The sequence below is a fragment of the Dromaius novaehollandiae genome, chromosome 1 (genome assembly GCF_036370855.1).
Source record: "Dromaius novaehollandiae isolate bDroNov1 chromosome 1, bDroNov1.hap1, whole genome shotgun sequence".
Taxonomy (NCBI): Eukaryota; Metazoa; Chordata; class Aves; order Casuariiformes; family Dromaiidae; genus Dromaius; species Dromaius novaehollandiae.
In genome coordinates, this window is record NC_088098.1 from 38,538,559 (window position 1) to 38,555,837 (window position 17,279).

General features: G+C 35.3%; 1 protein-coding gene across 4 annotated transcripts in view; it reads right to left on the reverse strand.

The window, feature by feature from the left end:
- Positions 1-625: 625 nt before the first annotated feature.
- Positions 626-17,279, reverse strand: part of CAPS2 (calcyphosine 2) — a 37,819-nt gene continuing 21,165 nt past the window's right edge. For all 4 annotated transcript variants that reach the window (XM_064509211.1, XM_064509208.1, XM_064509215.1 and 1 more), the window contains 6 exons: positions 15,646-15,761; positions 9,470-9,546; positions 7,693-7,847; positions 6,675-6,794; positions 5,508-5,604; positions 626-3,912 (listed from right to left, as the gene is read on the reverse strand). In XM_064509211.1, coding sequence (XP_064365281.1) covers positions 3,737-3,912; positions 5,508-5,604; positions 6,675-6,794; positions 7,693-7,847; positions 9,470-9,546; positions 15,646-15,761 — 741 coding nt within the window. In that variant the 3' untranslated portion in view covers positions 626-3,736. The remainder of the gene's footprint in view (positions 3,913-5,507; positions 5,605-6,674; positions 6,795-7,692; positions 7,848-9,469; positions 9,547-15,645; positions 15,762-17,279) is intronic.

Below are 17,279 nucleotides of genomic sequence, written 5' to 3' on the forward strand. Positions count from 1 at the left end.
TAAAGCTATCCCAACCTGGTTTACCCTTAAGTTACATTATCAAAGTTTTGACATCCAGGTCAGGATGCCATCTTTCCATTAACTGACAAAGTGGAGCTTCTGCATGTTTCTACATATGCTTGTGTTTTGCTTTTTAAAATATTCTTAAACATTTCAGCTGACATGGCTGCCCTACTGAAGAGAAAATACATTTGTCAATGCATATTCATTTCAGGAAGTGGTCATAGCCCTCAAGAATGAGGAGCTGTATCACTTCTTTGATTTCTACTTGTCTCCTGGGTGCATGTGAATTTAATAGGGCAAAATATGTTTGTAGTGTACTGCACGTCTTATAGTCTGAATTATAGAAGGTTACTAAGATGTTTCAGTGGCAATATAAATTAGGGTGGTATGAAAACACAAACTTGTCTTATTAAGCACTAAGTTTCAGGGAAGAAGCCAGAGAGCTTCTCTGACCGAGAACACTAACTGAGAACACATTCTAATTCCAAAAACTTGGGCAATACCAAGGAAGGTAGCAAATACAGAAGATTACATTTGTCTGAAACGTATTTAAAGGCAGTAACTCCCAGTAGACACCTCCAGAAAGCTTTAAAGCTGCAAAGTATTGATCAACAGAAAATGATTCAGGTTCATCAAATGACTTACAATTTAATAAGAGCAAATCACAACACAAATATAACACTGAGACCACTGATGCTGAAAACAGAAAGTCCTGACAACTGCAGTTCTTATAGCTGGATGGCAAAAGTGAACAGAGCTCTCATGTACAAAACTGTAAACAGAAAGAATAGAGTAAGACATCTGGTTATTCTCATCTCAGAATGATTCAGCCATAGCAATAAATTTCAAATATCTTCAAAACAACAGTTATAAATGCCTCAGATACTCAGTGAAAAAAGACAAAATAGTGGGATTTACAGAATCGCATAGGCACTATATTCAGAGTACCTGCTGCAGTATTTGAGTTTCAAAGAGGGATAATCCAGACTACAGTCTACAGCACTGCCAAATGATAGTTTTTAATATAGTTAATGAAAAAAAACAGACATCAGAAAGACTGGTTTGAATAGTTTCTCTGTTTTTCTACTAACTAGGTAAGCATGGTGTGCTAGCCTTGGGTAGCCTTTGGTTTACCATCCTTTGTCCTCTCCTAAGTTTAGACAAGGGACAAGAAGCAGATGGAAAATGACTTTTAGGCACTTGTGCAAACTCCATTAAAAATTTACCATAGACATCATAGCTGATGGTTTGAGGCAACCACTGGTGTGTAGCTGACCTTATAGTTAACAGAAGTTATATGCCCATTAGGTTTCACAGAAGTATGAGAGCAGGAGTACCTACCTGCATTTTTAGGCACTTTTTATTTATGTCTGACCTTTAGAATTTATCCTAGATTACCCAGTTAGGGATCCATTTTCAGATGAAGAAAAAAAGAAAAAAAGCATGACTATCAAAGCTATGGAAGCAACTTAAAAGTTCCTCATTTTAGTGATAAGAACAAAATTGAAAGCATATAAATTTGCAACAGATGTTGCCTCTGTTGGTAAGTAGACCTACTAAAGACACACCCAGTTATCATTTTTTCCATTCCATAGGATAATGTGGTATAATCTTCCTAAGAGCATCACCAGGGAAACCTTCTTGCAAAGGAGTCCTCCTTAACATTGAAGAGAAATTTAAATGCATTTCAAATTTGAAAGCTACACTGAAATGCAAAAGCTGCACTGGCATATCTTAATTATGTAGCAAAAACATACAGGTAGGAGCGAATCACTACCTGAGCAAACAAGTAAAACCTCACATTCATTTCCAGTTTGACTTTTTAAAATTTCAGTTTTTCCAGCAAAATATTTTTGAACTCACTATTGTAAGACTAAATACCAATATGTCATTCCCAAGTCACTGCCACATTCATTAAATTGCGTTACAACTTTATACACTGGTACAACTCTCACAAGTGAACAAACCTAACGGAGCAGATGATTCTTTGAAAGACTCATAAAAATGTCACTTGATATTTTTCAGTTATTTGAACACAGTAAGAAGCAGATCCCCATAAAACTAGCTGAAGATAGACATCTCAGAATCACTGATTTCATGAACCCTAATTAACAAAATCTTTCCACCAAGAGAAATTCCAGCAGGAAGCACAAGTAACGAAGTGTTAATGAGCCACATCAGAATTCTCACCTTGCAGTAAGCATTGGCAGGATTTGTCTTCCTCTGACAACAAACATTATAGACTTGTGCAACCCCAAAAGAACTGAAAAAGTCTCTCATTTGAGGATTTAGAGAGGAAACTGCAATGCTAGTTACGAGTGTGGACAAGTACAAACAAACTGATAATCAAAAGACAACAATGCACAAGTTATTAAAACATGGTAAGAAAATACTATTAGCTAAAATAAGCCAGCCACTCACAGAGGGACCAAAGTCCCATTTCAGCACTGACCTCAAATACCCATGAAACAGAAATTCTGTCTCACAGGAAGGTTCTGTTAGCCACAGGCTATATATTCAAAATGTAGTCAGACAAGCATGGAGAAAACTATTACATTTTAATTGCATAGGCTCAAGAAATGCAATTCAATATACAGTTAATTTTGGTGGCAGGCATACAGAAACCAAAGGCTATCAAAAATATATAGAAAATTAATAATGCATTTTTTTCATTCCTTAACACAACGAACCTTACAAAATTAACAAGATTTATTACACTGAAAGGCATATCTGGCTGAATATTTGAAGTAGCAAGGAATATTTTACTTCATGGTTTAATTTTTGTTGTGACGGAGGGTTTTTTTTATATATATATACTTCTCTGTTTTATACTTTCAGAGTAGATATGAAATGCTATACATCAGTTTGGATAAAGGATACATTGCTTAGTTTTAGTTAAAAAAAATAGCAGTAAAAAGTACAAAAGCTAGATATTTAAAATTTTTTTTCAAAAAAACCTTAGCAAAATATAGTAAAGGAAGAAGTGATCACAAAATCTATTTGTGCAATGAAAGGCTGCACAGTATATCCAGACTGTAGTTACAAGATTCTTATTAAAACATTTGGGATTCAGCACTCGGCTTTGGATGCCTGACCAAGATGAATAAATATGATCACCAGAGGTGGTCTGCATAGTAGTTTAAAAGCTAACTGGTGTGAATTTCTCCACATTTTCAGTACTGCAGACATCCTCAAAATTGGAGAAGGATGACCTGCTCTCTTTCAGGCTAAGCACCAGCATAAGAAACAAAAAACTGAAAGAATGTTATCAGAAGAAATATATTATTTTTATAAGCAGAAAATGCTGAAAAAAAGCTCCCATGGATATTTATACAGTCAAATTTAAGGTTTTCCACAATGCATCATAAAACTAAATTTTCTCTTGCACGTACTCTTTCATGCATTTTAGTATTCTAATTTCCTGTTATTTTAAAATAAGCCACTTTCTTATAATATCGAGTAAATAATGCCTTCTGGTATGCGGAGCAGCCTTTACTATTTCTAATAAAAAGGAGTGAACAGTATTTACACTTAGAAAGTATTTAGGATAGCTCAAAGGACACTAATCAACTCATTATTTATTATTCTGAAAGCAAATGTAAATTTTTCAGCCCTTGAAATCAATGTAAGACACTAATTGTGAAATAATGCATGTCAAGACTAAATCCTCACTTATTTAGTTTGCTCCTTGTTTATAAGGTCTCTCTTTTCCTTTTTTTTGACTTCTTCCACTTTAAATTCCCCAAGGGTTCCTTAAGATATTAACAAAATCATCATCATCCATGATTCCAACACTTAATCCTTCATAGTAATCTTCAAACTCAGGGTAGGATACTTCATTGGGATTGCTGCAGGAATCTCCTAATGTTTCCAGAAATGATGATTTAATTTCTTCTTCTGTAGCTTTGCCTGTGAAAGTATATATTTTTTCCATTAAATGTATTTTCAAGAACAGTGAATATACAGCATTCAATATATTTCAAGAAATAAACTTTTCAATTTCAGCTTACAAACACTTTTTTCTTGAACAAGTTAAAATATTCTGAATCCACAGAAGCCAACAAAGTCATTGGCTCACTTAGTATCAACTGCAGAAATGATACTACTTTAATAGCACATGACAGCATTAAATAGCAACAAAAAACATGAGATCAAAGTCAATTTAAATAGATTACAAGGTCAGGAAGATTTTTCTTCAAATGACAAACAACTGAATGATGCATTCCTAACTTAAAATTTTGGTAATTCAGAAGTAATCTTTGTAACAAACCATAAGCTTAATGCAATGCAAGTTCAAAACTCTAGAAAAATCTTAAGATTGGAGTTTGCATTCGAAAAGTGTTCTGGAAGTGACACTTGTGTGTTTTAATGACTTCATAAAGATTATATTTGAGATGATTTATATGGCATTGAGAAGGAGTTTTATATTTGCAGTTCTTATCCTTCGGAAAATATCAGTTTCAATGAATTACTGTCTTCGCTGTTACAACATGACTCTGTTGATTTCACCTATATTCTCCACTGCAGTACATGCTTCTAACAGGAACATGTTTTTAAGGTCTACAGTTCTTGCTCATAAGCAATTGTGATATTTCTGAGACTGTCTCCATTTACTGTCTATGCAATCACTGGGTTTTCTCTGGCTAGCTTCTTTCAGGAACAGGACAAAGAAAAAATATTCTGACAAACTCGATGAAAAATTACTTGAATTTGCTGAACTCTCAGTTCTGAAGGCAGAGGGGAAAAACGGATGGTGGGCCAAAGAGGTGAATTACAGAGAACTAGGATTGCAAAGATTATCCTCTGTCCAACATCTCCATGCCACCATATGTCTTCCTGTGTTACCATTAAAATCACTGGCAATATAGAAAACATCCTCCCTTCAGCAGGTAAAATGGGTACCAGGGAGACTTTCATGAATACTAATTTGATATATGGAGATGTTATTTTAGAAACTAACCTACAAAGACTTAAACTCCTATTTTTTCCATGGCCGAAATTCTGTAAAGGATGACAACCCCTGTCCCAGAAATAAATGAATAATTTATTCAGAAACTCAAGTGCCAAGTACATTTAGTGACACTTTGAAACCTTGCATGTTTTGATGAAAAACAGTAATATGAAAAAAAGTTTCTCCTCTGAAGTGAAAATCAGTAACATCATATGTGTCACTGATGACGTGCATGCAAAAGTTGAGATGCGACTACTTAAACGTAGTCCTACACAAGTAGGGAATGGAATCTAATCTGCATATATGAAATATTTGTAGCTTGAGAAAAAGCAAATATTAAAATTGTGTATATGAACAACATTACAATTTATGGTCACGTACCAGATAGACACATTATAGGTAATCAGAGGAAAAAATAGTTCTTATTAACATCTCCAGTCTAAGCCAATATGAAAACAGGTTATATGTACACCAAATAGGTTCTGGATCTGCTATCTCTGCTAACAAGTGAACTTCATCAATTACTTTTTTTTTTTTTTTTAATGTGAATTACCTGCTAATACTAGAGGGTGTTTCTTTGCACAGTAACATTTTCTGATATCTACCATAGGCACACTCCCAGTTTTGTTGAAATCTAGTTTCATATAGGCCTAAACAAGGGGAAAAAAAGCAGGCAAAAAGTTAAATATAAATATCGAATATACTTAACTACGTATCACATACGTTTAGATCCGTGCAATGGATTATGTCAACTTATCTACTTTATGTAAGCAAATTTAAACTGCCATCATAGTCAGTGGATACCAGAAAGTGATTCTAGAGTACGGAATCTCATCATTATTTTATCTCAACAACTTTCACATCAAATGGCACCTAACATACTCAAAAAAATTGTCTTCTCTCTCCAAAATCTCTAGCTCATCCTTAGAATCTGAAGTTAGGCTACTTCCTTTCTGCGTCCTCCAGTTACAAAGACTCCCAGGTCATTCTGATAAATAGGGAAGCTCTATTTAGCACTGCTAACAGCAGTCTTGTTTTTATTTCAACAGTTTTGCTCAAATGCACGCTCAATATATAAGGCTAGGAGAGTCAGACCCTCAGTGATTAGAAATATGAAAATACATAGCTTTTTTCCTGATCTTCATTATATCCAGTCACTATGATATTGACTCGTTTGTAATCAGTTTCACACTGCAGATGGCTTCACATTACAATATCAGTCCCTTTGTCAGTCCATTTTCTAGATACACATACAACAAATGATATTTCAACTATAAAATGTCTCACTAATACAGTTCCTCTAAGTGTGGGTAGGTCACAAAGAAGGCAAGTATTATTTCCTCTTGTTTCACACATTGAGGAAAAAATATGTACGCACATAGCGATCTGTCCAAAATCAAGCAATCAGACTTCTGGAAGAGAGAGTTTCGCACAGCCAAATGCTTTACACACCAGACTGAACAGTGAGAATAGCACACATACTCATAAACTCAAAATAATTAAAGATTTAATTCTAAATTGCAGAGTTCAAAAGTAACTAATTCAACAATGGAAGAATGTGTAGTCTTCTAATCTACATTTATGTTAATAAACTTATCTGACAGCTTAAAGAGTTGATTATTAGATGCACAATTTAAGGAAATTAAAAACATGATGAATAAGCAACTCCAAAGTTAGACTGGAAAATATGTACACTCAGAGTATCTGCCATGAAACTTACTTTTCTTACAAATGCTTTCCGATACTCATTCATTTCTCCAACTATGGCATGAATAAATTCCCCATAGTCAACTTTATCAGTCTTGCTGGGATCAAGAACAAGCCATAAGGATTCAAAGTCCTGTAATTTAAAAGGAATTTCCCAAAGTTAATTCTTATAAAATACATGTGAACCTGACTACTGGGCTATTATTACACTGTGAAGAAAATGCAGAACACTCAACTTTTAGGTATGATGAAATTCAATGTAACTCATTTAAAATACAAGGTACACTACAGTGATGGAGACAAAACTTTACTAATAAAATATAAACAATTTCTTAACAAGCAGACCACTTGCAGTTACTGTAGGCAGAAAAAATTTCAAGTATGGTTCAAAGGACAAGCCCCTTTCCGCTCCAAGATGGTGCAACACTGACAACCCCTGTTAAATTCAAAAGTTATGCCACTACCACTTAAGAGACAAAGAAATCCTAGTTCTTCTCTGATATTAACCCAAGGCAGTAGAGTTCTATAAAATTTTTCTAAACAATGGAAATAAATCTTGATGTCTTTACTGTGTCCAAGAACAAAGCAATTGCTACGTAGAAAATTACAGGGTCTTCACAAACAACTTCCAAATCCAAACTGACTCCAAGATTCGCCAAACTAACGCAAGTTATTAAGGGTCACTGATGACCATAAAAATATATCATGTTATCAGCAGTTTTGCTACACGTGGGTAGTTTTTACAACACAACGTATAGAGGGTTAACAAAATTACTGCCATGTAAGTTAAAAGCAACTTAAAGAAGATAAGAATATAGAATCATATTATTTTAAAAGGGCCAAAAAAGAAAAATGGATCACAATCCCACTTGCTTCTTTGTAACACAAAAGATTGTGCAATAGTAACTTTTTTTTTAAATTTCACATGGGACTGAAAGCAGAAATGCCAACATACCACAAAGTAAAAAACCAAAACCCCAAAAACCTGACACTTGCAAATATAGTTATTAAGCAGTTTCAGCTAGACTTACCGCTTCAGGGATTTCCAAATGGAATAATTTTAGAGCTTCCTTAAAGTCTGCCTGAGAGAGAAACCCATTTCTGCTCTTGTCTATTTGTCGGAAATACTTGCCTAAGCCTGTTATAACACGAACTCCTCTTTTCCTTAGTGTATCTCTGAGCCTACCTGAGAATCCAGAGAACAAAATATTTACATGAAATTGGCCACATGTTTTGGAGATGATTTAAAATAAAACAAAACCACAACAACCTATGATATTACTGGTTAAAATGATACATTCAGACTCTCTCACTTTTGAGGAGAAAATGTTAGTTCAAAATGAAACTATCAGTTACTCAACATTTGAGCAGAAATCATATGAAGAACGGCAACATCTAACAAACCATTAAAAAGGTCACACAAGGAAAGGAAGAATGGTTTTCACTCTACATGCACTCAAATTAAAAAACTGCTTACTTCCACTAGAAATGATTACATATCATCATTCAACATAAAAAGCAATATACCAAATCATACTTTGGTAATACAAACTTTTGATTATGGGGCACAGAACTGCTCCTTCTCTGTACAGAAGTGTTAAATAAACGTGGAAACAAGAACAAATACAAGCGATTTGGCAAAACTGTTCCAAAATATTATCCACAGAACTATTTATATGGTAAAAATAATGGCCTTATCAAAACCTCTAGGTAGCAGGCTTACTTTATGGGTGTCCATATTTCTCAGTTAACAAAAGTCATCTGCTATTATCCTATTACTTTTTCAAATTACTAATATTTACAATTATAAATCAAAAATGGGGGAGAGGAGTTGTTTCCAGTAAAAGATCATACCCAGCATGTTAAAATAGGTCTTAAAATACATAAATGTAACCTTCCAGACCACACCAGCAAATGTTAGATATAATCAGATAACTGCAAAAATCAATTACTATGCCTAAAAAAAAAAAAATTGCAAGAATTAGAAGAGAAAAACTTTTCCTAATTTATTAGTCAATGATTTTTCTAAAAGTAAATGTCCAAGCAGATTTTAGTGACTGAAGACTATATAAAAAAAAGGTTTAGCTAATGATAGTAAATACTTAAGCAAATCAGGAGCTGGTCAAATTCAACACTTTTTTTTGATCACAGATTACAAAGATAATATGCAACAGTGTATAAATATCTTTCTATAATTTTAAACACAAAGATACGCCCTTGTCCAAAAGACTGTAGGTAGGAAGGTAAAATTCAGTTACGTATTCCAGAATATACTGATCAATACGTACTCATGTATTGGTTAACGCAATATTAAAGACTATGAAAAATAACAACTTTTCAATATACAGAAGTAATGGTCAAAAGAACTATCTAAAATTAACATAATATTACAAAATTAACTGAAGAATGAGATTGTTTTGTACATTTTGCCAGTAATTTTTAAAACAATGCCAATTTAACACAGGACCAGTGCTATGCTTTAGCATATTTTCATAGATTATGTCATTACGGAGTAACATTTTATTGATTACATTCATAATTATTCTACACAATTTCCATGATCGTTAGGCAGACCTCTTATTTAAAGAAAGAAAATTAAAAGGTGTATCTATGAGAGGATACAGTATTCTTGTGATTGCTTTATTCCGATATCAGATTCCAGTAATACACATTGTATTAATTAAAATATCTAACTTTTGTTTAATTTCATTTATACAAATAAAATCCTTAACGCGTCACTACTGTTCTTTGTGTTGAGCTGTAAAACAGAAAGAAATTGAAATTAAGTGGGTTCTAGTAGACACAAACCTTGGATCTTCCTGCAAACTTTACTGTCATCAGTCTCTCGCTTGTCAAATTCTTGCTTGAGTTCCATAGAAGTAGCTCTAAAATAGTCAAAATTCATACTGATTGGTGGATTTACATGTAATGCTACTGAATTAAAAAAAGCTGTAGTAAAAAATTTTTGAACTTTACACATAATTCTTATGCTACCCTCATAAGCATAGTATCCAACTGCTTTAGTTTGAGATGGCACACATGGAAGTCATTGCTCAGTAGTTGCAGGTATGCAGAAATTCTTGTCTGACAATATTCTGTTAGCGGCTCCTCCACCAATTCATTAATCACAGATAATTCCTCCTGTGTGTAAAGTCTCCAGAAACAAATTTCAAGACTAAATCCCACTCTTCAGCTCAGGCCACTGGAAGAGTTTGTTAACTAGTAACACTTATTTAAGAACAGCAGAAGAAACCTCTCTTTAGAAAAGAAATTTCAAAACTATGTAATTTGTGTCTTGAATCTCTACTCTCCTAGCAAGGTAGTTAAATGCTAAGTCAAACTGCTAACTGAAAGAAAACAATTAGGTAACATTTTTTTCCATCTGTTCCATGTCTTAGCTCCTCATTCATCATTAATCGGGCACAAGGACAAAAAGACTAGCATTGTTATTACCCAGAAAGAAAAAGGGCAGAAAAAGTTGTCCTCCATGATGCAGACCAAGAAGAGTATCACTTCAGGGACACTGGGCACCAATCCAGCAACATAACCCTACCAAAGAGTACCTCTGCAGAAAGACAGAATTATTTAAAAATTTCCTTTAATGAGTGTTCAGGTATTTCACACAATGTCACCAATTCCTTACAGGAAGAACAGGTTTCATACTACTATTCTGATTCAGCTTACTGAAGTATGCCCTGAACCAAGGAGGAAATGTTCTGGACATGATCCATCAGTGACATGCAAGAGCAGTAAGAGGGAATTCCAGACCTTTTAACTGCAGTGACTCCACCTTCTCCAGGCAACCTACAAACAGCTCCGATGAGAAACTGCCAGAAATCTGCTAAACAAGAAGTATGAAAAATCTGCCAGCTGAAGGAGGAACTCTGTTCAGAAAGGGAACAGACATTATATTGACAGAAGTCTGCAGGTATCTGAGGAGTTTTCAGGTATGAAGACCTTAAGCAAGACAAACATGCATGCAGGCTAATTATTGTTGAAAAATCCCTGTCTCTGCTTTGTTCCTGCAACACAATACAATGGGATACTTTTAAGAAGACTGTGATGAACAAATCATGATTTCTAAAAGAAAAGACACATACTTGAAAAAAGTTAATGAAGGGGATAAAGTGAATGGGAGTCTCACACACAAAAAAAATCTTGTGAGACAGCACAGAGAACCTCCAAGAGACCAGAGGTGCTACAAGTTCTTGTGTGGGGCACTCTTTGCATACATTTCAAACACATCTTGAGAAACATGCATTTCCTCCACAGCCTTTGAACTACATATTAATGACTAGAACAAAATAGTGACAAGACGATCAGACAAGAAATATGAAATAAATTAAATTTAAACTAAAAGGCTTCTGAGCACTCATGTGACTTTGTTGCTAGCAATCTTGGGAAACAATGGAAACAAAAATGTATAAACACAGAATTTTTCTTTTAATACCCTGTTAAACAATATACTGTTCACATCCTGCCTGATTTTTAACATCTGATGATACCCAGAAAATGAGAGTAACATGGTGTCAGGAGAATGACAGCAGGCCTGTCACCCAGTTTTCTATTTGTTACAGGATTTTACCCAGCCATTTTAAAGAAATGTTAACACAGGTGAAATCTTCAAGAGAAGATGTATTTAGAGACTGATACCCTGTACAGATACAGTGTACAGATAAAGATAAGCCCTCCACAAAAAAATGTGTCTCAAATCATTAAATTAATTTCTTGAAGTGGGTCCAGGTAATCAAAAAGTAGTGATGATGTGAATGTTAAAACCATATTCTTTTTTCTTTTTTTTTTTTTTTAAAGTGTCCATGCTGCTAACTGTAGGTTATACAGACCCAGAAGAAAACTTTTCTTAGTTCAGGTGTTTGAGTGATAGATTTGGAGGGGAGCAGACACCTTCTGAAACAACCGTAGAGAAGTGTTAACTACTGAGTTTAAGGTGCTAATGCTAATAAAGCACACAAGTCTTTTCTTGCACTGGAGACTAAACAGAAGACTTTTAGTTTCAATTAAAGCCTGATTTGGAAAATACATAAGCCTTCTCATTTCAAATACAAGCTAATAAAAAGAAGACAGACAAGCATCTTTCCATGATATGGTGTTTGCATCTTCTTCTGAAGAAAGCAGTATTAGCTACAGTTACAGATGGAATATGACTCAATAAAGACTGTTCTGAGCTTCCCAGGCCACTTCTTTTGGCTTTAATTCATGTAGGCTAACTGTAGGTCTGTCAAAATAAACAAAAATAATGCTCGGAGCTGTCAAAAAAAGGTTTGTCTTCTAGGTACAGCTGTTCTGGCAACAAACAACAGCACTGCTATAGACCTAAAACTGGATCAGCACATCCTACATATGGTCTAGGAATTTTACTTAAAAATTTGTGTTTTGTCTGGCAAGTTATTCATTCCTCGGAAGGACTTTCCAGGGGTGCATTTCTAGAAACACCATCCATAGAAATTGTTATAAAGCTTGATTAAAAAATAAATACTATGGAAGAACCTACTGGAAGAAAAAAAGTTCATTAATTACTTTAATCAGAGTAGGAAGGCAGAGGCAAAAGCACTACTGCCAACTTTATGCTGCTTGCTCATTAGTGCCTTGCCATGGAGTACTTTCCTCTGTCTTTTAAGGCCAAAGACTTGCCCCTCTGCTATCTATGAAGGGTTTTCACCTCCTATTTGGGTATCTCCCATTATGCAGTTCAATCCCCAAAAGCTTGTCTAACTCAAATCCCATAAATCTGTGGGAAGCTAAAGTCAACAACCAGCTACAGAGGACAGCTCGTCCTCTCTAAAACACATCTAAAATACAAAGGATTCATGATCTGGGATGGCAGGGCATAAGACCTCCTGAAAACCTGCAACAGACTATCTGAGCAGTATTCTCTGTAGTTTTAGTAATGGGGGGACAAGGACTCACTTCAAGAGTTTTGTACCAGAGAAAATAGATAGTTAAGATTTCAATAATCCCCCAACTCAGAAGAGACAGACAGACTCCAAAATCTAAAATCTAAAAGAACGGACTTTAACTCGAGAGAGAATAAAGAAGCAGCAATTTGTTCTACCACAGGTGGCAGAAGATCCAGACCTGAATTATGACCTGAAGAGCAGGTCTTGATTCTGGAGCCTTTAGAGATAACATTCAATCAACTCCAAACTCTACAGGTACCAGATTAGCAAAGAATGAAGGAAGCAATGTAACAGAATGATATGCTTCAGAGATGCACACAGTCTCACATAAACTACCCAAAATTAAATTGTATTGTTTTCCATTTCAAGGAAACCTTGCAGGGAGGCAACAATTAACAGTAAGCATCATACAACGATATATTTCTATAACCCATTCAATTGAAATTTACTGTTTTACGGACTGTTAACTCACTATGGCTCCTTTGCAAAGCTTTCAGTGTAAAGGGACCTTAAAGTGAATATTATTTTAAGAACAAGCTTCATGTATCTAAGCAGCTGCAGACAGAAAATAATAGTTACGTTATTCTAACTAAAGCACTCTTTAGATAGTGAGTGTATTTAACTGTGGCTCTGTTATTGCTGTTCCTACTCTAGAAGGGATTGGAACATCTGGCATATGAAAAGAGGCTCAGAGAGCTGGGACAGCTTAGCCTCAAGAAGAGAAGCTTTGGGGGAGGATCTTATTATTCTGTATAAATACCTGCTTGGAGGGAGTAAAGAAGATAGAGCTAGACTCTTCTCAGTAGCAACCAGTGAAAGGACAAGAGGCAATGGGCACAAATTGACAAACAGGAAATTCCATTTAAACTTAAGAAGAAACTTTTTCACTCAGTGTGGTCGAACACTGGTACAAGTTGCTCAGACAGATGGTGGAGTCTCCATCCTCAGACATACTCAAAACCCAACTGGATACAGTTCTGACCTACCTGCTCTAGTTGACCCAGGTCTGAGCAAGGGGGGTTGGACTAGAAAATCCCTAAAGGTCCCTTCCAAACTCAATCATTCTGTGATTCTATGAAAATTTATACCTTCTGACATCTACTATAGGTTAACTCTTCACCAAAATTTGACTCATGAAGCTCCAACTGTATTTCTAATTCTGTTAAGTAGCTTCCATGTTCAGGCAACACAGTAATATAATAAATTTTCATACCAAAATATTTGTGTTAAGAACCAGCATATAGGCAATAAAACCCAGACACCCTAGAGGAAGATACTGCATTCCCTAGACAGTTTACTTCTACTTAGATATTAAGATAAGACTATTATCTACAGAATAGTGCATACTCAAAGACTACCTATTCACCTAACCATTTGAAAAAGTTCCAAGAAATTCCCATCTTTCAGACTACGAAACAATCTAATTTACCAAAACCATTTTGAAAGAAAACGTACAGAAATACTGCTCCAAAAGAGCTTTTCTGCTACATAAATGTCTTTATTATCTCTGAGCTGTATCAGCGTCATACCTACATTCCACTGATCATAAAAGAGAGGAAATGCACAAGGAGGAAATAATTTTCTCCCTATGACAACAGCCCATCCTCTTGGGAAGAGCTATTTGCAGACATGGACTAGTTCTCTTTCAGTAGGAAAGAGAAAAAAAAACCAATACAGATAATCTCAGGGAACAACTAGGTCATATATCCCAGTGAAACACATTGGGGTCACTCACATCTCATTATTAAAGAGTTAACAGGTAATTTGAATAAATGTCCAAATCAGAAGCTTTACTGACAGCTTACTGTACACACTAAAATTACAGTGATTTAGCAGGTAGAGATACACTTGAAACTACATTCTTCAAAGTTTTTTGCTACAGTAAACCATACTGGTGAAAACAGGGACACATTCAGCCATGACAGTCAAATGTTTTGTCAGTCATGTTAAATTAATGCAAACAAGGGCTGGAGAGAAACTAAATGGTCATAATCTGTGACCTCCATATTTCTCATGCAGGTATTGTAAATTATAGCACATAATAGAAAGATAATTCTATTTCTTCCTCTTCTTTGTTTCTCCTCACTTGAAACAAGGGGAAGGAGAAAACTGGCAATATATCAGTATTAACACCTTAATTCTAAAGATATCTAATACCAAACAATATCAAATTATTAGGTGTCGATACTAGCCCTGTGCACTCTCTACTCCAATTCTCCCAAAACTGGTGGCCTGGATGATATACAGTAGCAGAGATAATGCTATCAGGACTCATTTTTTTCTTCATCAGAAATGCAGAACTGGTGCTAGCCATCCTCTGCTGCAGTAAGCAGCACACCTCTCTTTCCACCGAAATACTAAAGCAAAGAAGAATTGCAACATACAGAGAATCTCAGAGCCTTAGGAGAAGAGAGGTTGAGCAAAGGTTCTGTTGGAATATAGGGTTCAGTACCCCAAAGGAATGAGAAAGCAAATGAGATGACGAAGTAAGACGACTCAGTGTTTGTAGTCTTCACGTGGCACACATGGCAATATCTGGAGAACGAAAGGAAATAAAAAATGAAGGGAAAGGGAAGATTAAAAAGAGAGAGAGCGTGCGCGCGTGCATGCATGCGTGAGAGAGTGCACGCATGCCACAGTCTTTCCCCCTGCTGTTCAAACACTAGTGTTATCATGGCTGACTGTATCATGTTTGTTTTAAACATAAGCATCATAAAAGATTCAGTGATACTGTTGATCACTTAAAAAAAGATTTTTTCCCAAATGTAGCACTTTAGTTCATCATATAAAAGTTTCAGTATATGACTTGCATATAAAAAAATCTGACTTTAAATTCAAACACAGCAAACAGGATAGTTTCATAATTTAATTAATTACCTGTTATCATTCTAACAAATTACTAAATTCTAGAACATCCACTCGCATCTATTATTTTTTCTCAACGACAGCTCAAATGTAGAATTTTTAACAGTATAAATAATATAACATTAGAAGATCCAATAAAAAACAACTAAATAAACTTTTTTGTAAGGGAGGAAGAATAATTTGAAAAACAGCTGCACTTACTTTAGAAAATCCATAGCTGCTTCATCAATACTTGTCACACGAAGGGTGAGAACAGGGTTCTGCTTAACACTTTCTGGAAGGTTATGATCAACACTTCGGAAAGTGAGGTTAGCTCCCTAAGGACAGAGAATATAATGAATCACAAGCCCATCATACATTTTGTAGAACATGTTCTGCACATCTCTCTGGAAGTATAATTCCTGGTATGAAATGACAGAAAAGCGTAGCTAAGGTCAGTTAACCTTCTTAACAGAGCCTTTCTAGCACTAACAAAAAAAAAAAAAAAAGAAAAAGAAACACGGCAGGTGCAGGCTCCAAGACAATACTCATCACCTTCCACATGGAGGTTTGTCTAGTACAAGACCCTACTGTGGCCTAATTCACAGCTCAGGAATGTGAGATTGTAGAGCATTGTTCCTTCACAGCCAGACTCTACTCTTCTGTTTTTCTTCTCCTTTGATCATCATGGGATCCAGAAATCACTGGGCCACAAAAAAGAGGTTCAGGTAGAAGGTGCTACATTGATTCTATAACAACAAACTCCTTTCAAACCAGAAGAAACCCTCCATAGCTATTTTAAACAACCTAAAATCAGATTTGAGAGCTACAAACAACTAAAAAGTAGCTGTCCCAAAGCTCAAATCATTCATGCAATGTTTAAATATACAGTAATTCTTTAAAATCACTGAATTTCACTAATAAATTCTGAGTAAAAACACGCTAATAGTAATATACAGTTCCCAATATAGTCCCTTCTAAATATTACAGACTCTTCCCATCCCTCCAGGTTGAGGTCAGGAGACACCTTACATTTACTCCAAAGTTCAAGCAGCTATTTGGGTTGGGAGAAGAGGGAAGGAAGGGAAGTGGAGAGAGAGAAAAACAGCAGACAAAGAGCAAAGAACCCTGCAAAGAATCACAAAAGCAGTAGCTCTAACTGTAATACCATGCAGGTTTTAGTTGTAAAGTCTCCAAAAACCATAACGTAGCAAGTGCAAGTCCGTCAGCCACCCGGACTTTGAGAGACAGTTGTATATCTTAATGTCAGCCCAGAAAACCACTTTGCAGATATGGGGATTTACAGGTAAACCACCATTCCAAGGACTACCAAACTCAGTAACAGCACATTTTCTGGATGCCTTAAAAAAGCATCTCTATCCAGAACACACTTTAATCATTCCATTTGCAGGTTGCAAACATATCAATAGCAACGATAAAAATTGTCTAAATAACTGTAACCACCATACGATAAAGTCATCTATTTCATCTTGCAAACTCTTACATGGTAGCCACACATAAACAGTTAAGAGAAGGTAGGTGATTAGACAAAATACTCTAAAAACTAATGTTCAAATTCAAATACATCACTTACTCTAAACTTAAGATTAGCAGGGGGATTAAAGGCTGAAAACTCAGTAGAAACATCCTGTACTTGAAAAATTGCTTTAGTATCTATAAACCTAAAACACCTAACCCACAAATCCAACAGTACAGAAGATGCAATATCATTTACAGTCACTGATGAGATTAGCTGGTGGATGAAGTCTAGCCTAGTTTAAAATGCACATTAGAGAAAGACTTGACTTTAGATATTATATATTCAAATGATGTTTCAAACTAACACCTTTTTGCAA